The sequence below is a fragment of the Phocoena phocoena genome, chromosome 11 (assembly GCF_963924675.1).
Source record: "Phocoena phocoena chromosome 11, mPhoPho1.1, whole genome shotgun sequence".
Classification (NCBI taxonomy): Eukaryota; Metazoa; Chordata; class Mammalia; order Artiodactyla; family Phocoenidae; genus Phocoena; species Phocoena phocoena.
In genome coordinates this window covers 80020717-80030802 of record NC_089229.1, presented here as the reverse complement: position 1 = coordinate 80030802, position 10086 = coordinate 80020717, and the positions used below count along the sequence as shown (strand labels likewise).

At 41.2% G+C, this 10086-nt stretch overlaps 1 protein-coding gene and 1 non-coding gene across 2 annotated transcripts; one reads left to right on the top strand and one right to left on the bottom strand.

The window, feature by feature from the left end:
- Positions 1–1827: 1827 nt before the first annotated feature.
- Positions 1828–1931, bottom strand: LOC136131713 (U6 spliceosomal RNA). Its single transcript, XR_010656438.1, has one exon. It is a non-coding gene; the product is annotated as a U6 spliceosomal RNA (small nuclear RNA).
- A 4283-nt stretch (positions 1932–6214) lies between these two features.
- Positions 6215–9001, top strand: SMCO2 (single-pass membrane protein with coiled-coil domains 2). Its single transcript, XM_065888195.1, is given in 4 exon segments — positions 6215–6348; positions 7246–7300; positions 8805–8832; positions 8835–9001. Coding segments are annotated over 4 exon segments (384 nt in total).
- Positions 9002–10086: the final 1085 nt, after the last annotated feature.

The following is a 10086-nucleotide window of genomic DNA, read 5'->3' as shown; positions in this document are numbered from 1 at the left end:
TGCATTAAAAGTTATTATAAGATATTGGCTATAATTCCCTGTGCTATACAATATATCCTTGTTGCTTATCTATTTATACATAGTAGATTGTATCTCTTAATCCCTTACCCCTAATTTGTACCTCCCCCTTTTAGTTAAGCTCTAGTTTGTTTTCTACATCTGTGTGTCTCTTTTTGTTTTGCTATATACATTTGTTTGTATTGTTTATTAAATTCCACATGTGATATCATACAGTATTTGCCTTTCTATCTCTGGCTTATTTCACTAAACATAATACTCTGTAGATCCATTAATGTTGCTTTAGATGGCAGAATTTCATTCTTTTTACAGCTGAGTAGTACTCCATTGTGTGTGTGTATATACATATATATATATATATATATATATATATATATATATATATATATATATACAACATCTTCTTTATACATTCATGCTGATGGACACTTAGGTTGCTTCCATATCTTAGCTATTATAAATAGTGCTGCTATGAATACTGAGGTGCATGTATCTTTTTGAATTATTGTTTTCATTTTTTCTGGATATATACCCAGGAGTGGAATTGCTGGATTGTATGATAGTTCTATTTTTAGTTTTTTGAGGAACCTCCATGCTGTTTTTCATAGTGGCTGCACTAATTTACATTCTCACCAACTATGTACAAGGGTTCCCTTTTCTCCATATCCTCACCAGCATTTGTTATTTGTAGACTTTTTGATAATAGCCATTCTGACAGTTGTGAGGTGATATCTCATTGTTGTTTTGATTTGCATTTCTCTAATAATTTAGCAATGTTGAGTATCTTTTCATGTTCCTGTTGGCCATCTGTATGTCTTCTTTGAAAAATGTCTATTCAGTTCTTATGCCCATTTTTGGATTGGGTCATTTGTTTGTTTTGATATTGAGTTGCTTATATATTTTGGATATTAATCCTTTATGGATCATATCATTTGCAAATATTTTCTTGCATTCCATAGGTTGTCTTTTCGTTTTGATGATGATTTCCTTTGCTGTGCAAAAACTTTTAAGTTTAATTAGGTCCCATTTGTTTATTTTTGCTTTTATTTCTTCTGCCTTAGGACACATATCCAAAAAAAATATTGCTACAATTTATGTCAAAGAGTGTTCTGCCTATGTTCTCGTCTAGAAATTTTATGGTTTCCATTCTTACATTTAGGTCTTTAAACTATTTTGAATTTATTTTTGTATATGGTGTGAGGGAATGTTCTAATCTCATTGCTTTACATGTAGCTGTCCAATTTTCCCAGCACCACTTACTGAAGAGACTGTTTTTCTCCATTGTATATTCTTGCCTCCTTTGTCATAGATTAATTGACCATAGATGTGTGGGTTTATTTCTGGGCTCTCTATTCTGTTCCATTGATCTATGTGTCTGTTTTTGTGCCAGTACCATGCTGTTTTGATCACTGTAGCTTTGTAGTACAGTCTGAAATCTGGGAGGGTGATACCTCCAGCTTTGTTCTTTTTATCTCAGGATTGCTCTGGCAATTCAGGTTCTTTTGTGGTTCCATATAAATTTTAGGATTATTTGTTTTAGTTATGTGGAAAATGTCCTGGGTATTTTAAATAATAGAGATTGCATTAAATCCGTAGATTGCTTTGAGTAGTATGGCCATTTTAATAATATTAATTCTTCCAATCCAAGAGCATGGGATATCTTTCCACTTCCTTATATCATCTTCAATTTCTTTCATTAATTTTTTTATAATGTTCAGAGTATAGGTCTTTCACCTTCTTAGTTAAGTTTATTCCTAGGTGTTTTATTCTTCTTGATGCAGTTTAAAATGGGATTTTTTTACTTTCACAAAAAATATGGAACATTTCACGAATTTGGATGTCACCCTTGTGCAGGGGCCATGCTAATCCTTATATTGTTCCAATGTTAGTATATGTGCTGCTGAAGTGAGCACCAGTTTACTCTTAATTCAGTCTGAACCTCTCTCAGTCTGAAATTCAGTCACCCGGCTGACATGGAATGGAGAAATTTGGACAAAATGCCTGAGATTGTCCTGGAGAGGGTTTATGCTTTCATTGAGTTGGAAACAAATGCATGGCCAAGACCCCTTTTATTATTGATGAGCAGATCTCTCCATAGATTCCCCAGGCTATTGGCTATAGAGGAAGGTGGCTTCAACCAGTCAGAAAAACATACAGAAATGATGGAGTGGGTATTCCTACTCCTAGCTTATCCAGCCCCCTATGGAAGCTCAGGATTCATGTCTTTGTCTACTTCTCTTTTGAATACATTTTGGATACGAGGATGGCTAACTCTACAATCCATAGAAGGAAAGGCCCTCAAAGAATATCCCAAACTGGACTTTACCTTCAAGGACTCTGCAGTAAGGAAAAAAGAAACAAGAGAAATAGAAGGGGGCTTCCCTGGTGGCGCAGTGGTTGGGAGTCCGCCTGCCAATGCACGGGACACGGGCTCATGCCCCGGTCCGGGAGGATCCCACATGCCGCGGAGTGGCTGGGCCCGTGAGCCATGGCCGCTGAGCCTGCGCGTCAGGAGCCTGCGCTCCGCAACGGGAGAGGCTGCAGCTGTGAGAGGCCCGCGTACCACAAAAAAGGGAAAAGAAAAAAAAAAAAAAGAAATAGAAGGGGATAGAAGGTGTGAAGGAGTGGAGTTAGACGTGTGGAGTATAGATAATAATAAGACAAAAAGTGGAAAGAGACAGACAGATACTTGTTATAAAAAAAAAAGAATAATAGGAACTGAATTAGAAGAGTAGTCTTAGGATGGGAAAAGAAAATAGGGAAATTGAGGTGATCATAGGGGTGATCTTAGGGAACACATGAATTGAACGTATAACTCTATAAATAGTGTCATCTGATTCTTTGCAGGGGCCTTGTCCCTGGACTCCAGGTAAGGGCTGCTACCATTAGACCTACTTTTCCAGGACAACTTCCCTGTACTTGTGGTTCAGCGAACCCTGCTGAATCCTGTTAGTCAGTGAATGGTGATATCATCACTTGTTGGCCTAGGACAGAATAAGTCTAATTAGATAATAAAATTATTCACTCTGGAAGAGTTTATCAAATAGTCCACACTCTCAGGGTATAAGGCATGATTATAGACTATTTCTTACAAACTTCAAATCAGGGCATAACGGTTTAACAAAATATTTTTTTTAATTTATGATTGTATTTCTTTATGTCTGTTTATATGGAAAATTCTACAATTACATACAAATAAATCATAGGCAATCACATAATTAACAAATAATTATTTAAAAATTTGGCTATCTGCTAACAGAAGGACAAATATATGACTCCTTGAGGAAGACACCTTATTCTCTTATTCTCTGAAAACAAACCAGGAGGTCTCTACTTCGCATAATCTTATCTTCGTCTTTTATAAGAGAAAGATTTAAAGGACAGGTCCAGAAAATGGACAAAGAATTAAGAGGAGTAAAGCAAAAATTGTTGGGTTAATTAACAAAATAGGCTTTTTAGCCAGACTGCCAAAGCTGCCATGTCTACCCATCAAAGCCCCCTAAAATACTTAGAAATGAATACTTTGCTCTGGTTTCACATTGCTAATCCCTGGCACTGCTACATACAGTGTCGATGTTGGATGCCAGGTCAGTGAACAGACTTTCCTATTTCCTGCTTTTGTTTGCATCTCTCACAAGCAGAATGTGTTTGCCTGCTTGTGAAGCCTATGTATTCTAAAAGCACTTACTGAGGATCCCCTCGGTGCTAGGATACATATATATAAAATCCTTTCCCCTCAGTGAGCTCACACGCTAGGAGGGACTCAGACGAGAATGTGTCTGTGTAAGATCCATCCTAGAAGTAGCAGATGAGCTATGAAGTACACGGGAGGGAGGGCTGTACGGGGAGAAGACTGCGGATGTGACAACTGAGGTTTGAAGGATGAGCTGGATGGAAGAAAAGCGTTTCAGAAAGAAGGAACAGCACATGCAAAGATAATGAAGCCAAAGAGAAACTGTGTTGTGAGAGAGGAAGGGTGCAGGGAAAGGCATGACAGGCAGGCAGGACACTGAGGTAGGGATAGAGCAGGATGCAGACGGGAAGCCAGGACATCAACAGGAGTCAAGAACTGAGGAGGACTCAAAGTAGGGCCCTGTCTGGGATGCCATGAGCAGTGATGCTGGGGGGATGGGAAAAAAGTACACCGATTTAAATGACAGGTATTATTAGTGGATATGCACAAAGTGGATATAACATAGATAATGAAGAGGGAAAAGAATGTCTCCCGTGGCAATTCAAGAACTTCTTTCAGGTTTCTGGCAGAGGCATCTGGACGGATAGGGAGACCATTTGCAAGGGTGGGGAACCCGAACAAGGTAGAGGGGAAATATGATGAGTTCCAGTTTTTACTTTCTGAGTTTGTGGTGCCTAGGAAACATCCAAATGGAGACATATGAGCTCTTCAAAGAGCTGCATGTAAATGGAAAAGAATGCCCTTAGACTGTGTATTTCGTGCAAGTACACGTTTAGTCTGTTATTTAAAAAACACACACATTTCTTTATGTGTTCAGTCCTGCAGATTTTAAAAACTCTTTTTGTTTCTACTTCCTGCCTTTTGACTCTTTTGCAGTATATTAACCATTACCATGAAATGACCGATAAAGGTAAGAAATATCACCACCAATTATTGGACATAGAACTCTAGAGGTGATCTGGCCCAATTTTCTTACTACAGGCCAGGAAGCTGAGCTTTACAGTGGTTAAGTGACTTGTTCAACATCCACAGCAGTAGGACAGGACTTAGACCTCTGGTCTTCCGATTTCCAGTGTGGTGTCCTTCTCTACATCACAGCGTTTCTGCTGCTTTTGAATATACTGGTCAAAGATATGGTGGAAAGAAATTGAAATTATGGATGCTTTTTATTCATGAAGAGGTAGCTAAGAGATAGTGGAGTCACGTAATACTTGGAAAATCTAGCCTTGGTTTCTTCATCTGTAAATGTGATAATAAACCTACATCACTGGTGAGGTGACACTGGGTTGTGAGAGTGCCAACGGTAGGGACTAGGTATTCTTTAACCTGAACCCAAGTCCTAAATACAATTCCATGGTTTTGGAATGAGAAAACCTAGGTCAAGTTCTAGTCCATATACTTACCAGCCATGTCGATTGGTTTCCTGTGGCAGCTATGGCAAATTAGCCTTGGTGGTTTAAAACCACACACACACAGGGTTTCCCTGGTGGCGCAGTGGTTGAGACTCCGCCTGCTGATGCAGGGGATGCGGGTTCGTGCCCCGGTCCGGGAAGATCCCACATGCCGCGGAGCAGCTGGGCCCGTGAGCCATGGCCACTGAGCCTGCGCGTCCGGAGCCTGTGCTCCTCAACGGGAGAGGCCACAACAGTGAGAGGCCCGTGTACCGCAAAAAAAAAAAAAAAAAAAACCCCACACACACAAAACTGTATTCTCTGTATTCTCTCATAGTTCTGGAGGCCAGAATTCCAAAATCAAGGGGTCAGCGAGCCCACGCTCCCTCTGAAGGCTCCTGGGGAGAATCTTTCCTTGCCTCTTCCAGGTTTTGCTGGCTCCAGACATTCCTTAGTTTGTACCTGCATAAACTCCAGTCTGCCTCCGTCTTCACAAGAGTTCCTCTGTGTTGTTTCCTCTTGTTTCTCATTAGGACACTTGTCATTGGATTTAGGACCCACCCAGGTAATCCAAGATAATCTCATCTCAAGTTTATTAACTTAATTACCTCAGCAAAACCCCCTCCCTTTTTCTTTTTTTTTTCCAAATAATGTCACATTGTCAGGGCCTAGTATTAGGACATGGACGTATCATTTTGGGGTCATCACTTAACTCACTACACCATATGACCTTGACCAAATCACTAAATAGGAATGGCCCAGGGGATTTCAGTACCTACCTTTATCCACCTCAGGGCTATCATGAGAATTAAAAGAAATGATGTACATGAAGGCAATTTGTAGAGGTATGTGAATGTTATTCTTATTGACTTGGTCAGTGATTTACACAGATATTTCAATAAGAAACTGATCTGTTCTCTCTACTCTCCATGTCCCTGCCCCAGCCTTCCTCTGTCACAGAGCAGGAGGGCATGTCAGCCTACCTCACAGATGCATCAGAAGACTCCAGCCTCAGAGGGGGCTATGTGCTTGCCCCCAGAGAAGGGGAGCCACCACCTCTTGTGATAACCCTTTTGTTCTGCTTTGCTTTCTTCATGATCCTTATCAGGATATGTTGGAGCTGGAGGCTGGGCATGACCAGGACCTGCAGAGTGAACAAGCTGAGCAAGAAAGAGATCACGTTCAACAGGAAGATCCCCAGGCATCCACATCTTTGCAGTTTTCAAAGGAGAACATCCCTGAATAGTAAGCCCTGGAGCGTGCAAGAAGGAACATTTAATAATGTTTTGTAGTGCTTCCCTGGTGGCGCAGTGGTTGAGAGTCCGCCTGCCGATGCAGGGGACACGGGTTCGTGCCCCGGTCCGGGAAGATCCCACATGCCGCGGAGCGGCTGGGCCCGTGAGCCATGGCCGCTGAGCCTGCACGTCCGGAGCCTGTGCTCCGCAACGGGAGAGGCCACAACAGTGAGAGGCCCGCGTACCGCAAAAAAAAAAAAAAGAAAAATGTCAAGTGATTCAATAGTATCAAGAAATAGATCTGATCCATCCATACCTGAAGTGTTCATTCAAAGAAAGGGCAAACTAGAAGGACACATTCTAAACCAAAAGAGAAACAAACCAAAGAAAAACAAAATAAAAGAAAAAACCAAAAATTAAAATAAAATAGAAAGAATGAATAAATCAAAGGAGGAAAGGTAAGAAAGAAAAAAGAAAACTTAGCTGATTATATTAAAGTGATGAGATTATAGTTTTTTCATTTCTCTGTTTTCCAAGTTATCTGTAATTTAGAAAAAAATGATTTTTCTCTTTTAAAAATTAATGTTAGGACTTCCCTGGTGGTCCAGTGGCTAAGACTCTGTACTCCCAATGCAGGGGGCGTGGGTTTGATCCCTGGTCAGGGAACTAGATCCCGCATGCGGCAACTAAGACCTGGCACAGCCAAATAAAAAAATTTTTTTTTAAAATTAATGCTAAAATGTGTTTCTTTGAGAATGTTCCAGCTTAACATTTCTGAAGATGATTAATTTTGGAATTTAGGAAGACAGATATGTTTTGGTAGTGAGTCATTTTTCTTTTCATAAGAAAGAACAAATCTAGATTTAGTGCTCCCTGAGGACAGAACATCTCTGCTTCACCTTGGCAGCCATCAAAGTCTCTTCATAATAGAGTATTTTAGGAACATTGGCTGTTTAATAAATGTGTGAAGTAGAAGCAATGATTTGTGTAACTGCCAAGAGATAGCCAGTGGCAATAATGCCAAGAAACTTGGCTCAGGTTCATGGAATCCACTGAGTTGGGTCACAAAATAGATCCATAGCTAGCTTTAACTGTGCTCTGGATTTGCTCTTCTGAAACCTATTATAGAAGGTAATTATCTCCAAGCAACTGGATTATCTGTGACATTTCTTTTGTTCTTTGTGTTCTTCTGGATTTTCCAGATCTTCTACCCCAACCATGTATTGCATTTATAATTAGCAAATAATAATGCAAGGACTTCAAAGCAAATAAATAAAATACAAAAAGGGCATGTCTGGTGCTGGGATAAAACTGTTGATAGAGAGAGCTGAATTCCACTTGTCACATGGTATTTTGTACCCTGATAGAGCTGAATTCCACTTGTCACATGGTATTTCGTACCCTGAGGAAAATCTAACTGCCTGTGCCTTTATTTCCTCCCAAATAGGCATCCTCTACCTCCCAAGTGAGGTAGAGATGGCAATAACTACTAGAGTGTGAGAAGAGTATTTCAAAGAAAAGAACCCCACAGTAACCCAGGGATTCATTGTTTCATGGCTTTAGACTCTTAGAAATCCAGCCCTAGGATGGACTTAGGTCCATCTACTCCAAGTTCCTTCTTTTGCAGATGTCAACAGAGTTTAAGAGAAATTCAGTTACTTACTTGAATTTATAGAGCTACATGGGTGGAGGAACCAGGAGTCACATCAGTGCGGTTTTCTTCTGAACATTCTTTTTTTTTTTTTTTAACATCTTTTTTGGGGTATAATTGCTTTACAATGGTGTGTTAGTTTCTGCTTTATAACAAAGTGAATCAGTTATACATATACATATGTTCCCATATCTCTTCCCTCTTGCGTCTCCCTCCCTCCCACCCTCCCCATCCCACCCCTCTAGGCATTCTTTTATTTATTTGTTTGTTTGTTTACTTATCTATCAATTGATTGATGTATAGCTGATATATAATACTATATTCGTTTCAGGTGTACAATATAGTGATTCAATACTTTTATAGATTATACTGCATTAAAATTTATTACAAAATAATGGCTATATTTCCCTGTAATATACAATATATCCTTGTTGCTTATTCATTTTATACATAATAGTTTGTGTCTCTTAACCTCTATCCCTATCTTGCCCTTCCCCCCTTCCCTCTCCCCACTGGTAACCACTAATTTGTTCTCTATATCTTTCAGAATGTTCTTTTTTTTTTTTTTTTTTTTTTTTTTTTTACAGTATGCAGGCCTCGCACTGTCGTGGCGTCTCCCGTTGCAGAGCACAGGCTCCGGACGCGCAGGCCCAGCGGCCGTGGCTCACGGGCCCAGCCGCTCCGCGGCACGTGGGATCCTCCCGGACCGGGACACGAACCCGTGTCCCCTGCATCGGCAGGCAGACTCCCAACCACTGCGCCACCAGGGAAGCCCCAGAATGTTCTTAACACAGATGTTTTTCTTTCCTTCTAAGAAATGTGCACTGAGGATTTTCATCATGTTTATGTCCTCACCTTCACTGGACTTTCATGTTACATACTATTTTTTGATGCTACGTTTATTTTTGAAAAGGCGCTCCCTCCAATGCTTGGGTGCAGCAGAATGTGGGAACTGTGGGAGATTATTGCCCCTTTCTTGAATTTGGAAGTGGAAGACTCGTTACCCTCCTAAAGATACTGTTACCCTACTGACTTTCTTCCTAATAAAATTCTGGCTGTTCTTATATTACAGTGGTAAACTTATTTTTTAAAAAACACTATAGGGTGTTTTGCAAAGGACATTGTAGTTATGTGGAAGTTGGTTGATAACAGAAAAAATGAAAACAATTTATCTATATCCTCACGACTCACAATGACATCTTGAATCTTTGCATGCATTTTTTTAAAAAAATTATTTATTTATTTTTGGCAGCGTTGGGTCTTTGCTGCCGCGCGCGGGCTTTCTCCAGTTGTGTCGACGGGCTTCTCATTGCGGTGGCTTCTCTTATTGTGGAGCACGGGCTCTAGGCGCGCAGGCTTCAGTAGTTGTGGTGCATGGGCTCAGTAGCTGTGGCTTGCGGGCCCCAGAGCGCAGGCTCAGTAGTTGTAGTGCCCGGGCTTAGCCGCTCTGCAGCATGTGGGATCCTCCCGGACCAGGGCTCGAACCCGTGCTCCCTGCACTGGCAGGCGGACTCCCAACCGCTGCGCCACCAGGGAAGTCCCTGCATGCATTTTTAAAAACATTTCCTTCAAACCACTAGCCTCTCTTCTCCCCCACCCCCAAGGACACTGAGACTATCGGACATTAGCTTTCATGGGTGGTTATTTCCCCCATTTTGACCTCTGATGTCTCAGAAAAGAAAGCACAGAATTCCTCCCCATTTTTACTTCAGTCACATTGGGTCCATATTTTTTTTTTTTTTTTTTTTTTTTTTTTTTGTGGTTCACGGGCCTCTCACTGTTGTGGCCTCTCCCGTTGCGGAGCACAGGCTCCGGATGCGCAGGCTCAGCGGCCATGGCTCACGGGCCCAGTCACTCCGCGGCATGTGGGCTCCTCCCGGACCGGGGCACGAGCCCGTGTCCCCTGCATCGGCAGGCGGACTCCCAACCACTGCGCCACCAGGGAAGCCCTGGGTCCATATTTTGAATGTAGTGGACGTTTTTGGGTCTTGCTCCCTACCATTCATTTCTCCTTTTGATAACAGCATCCTGATTTTGCTTTGAAAGAACTTTCTTTTCTCAGTGGGCATAGTTATAGGTGGCTTTTCAGTCTTCCTA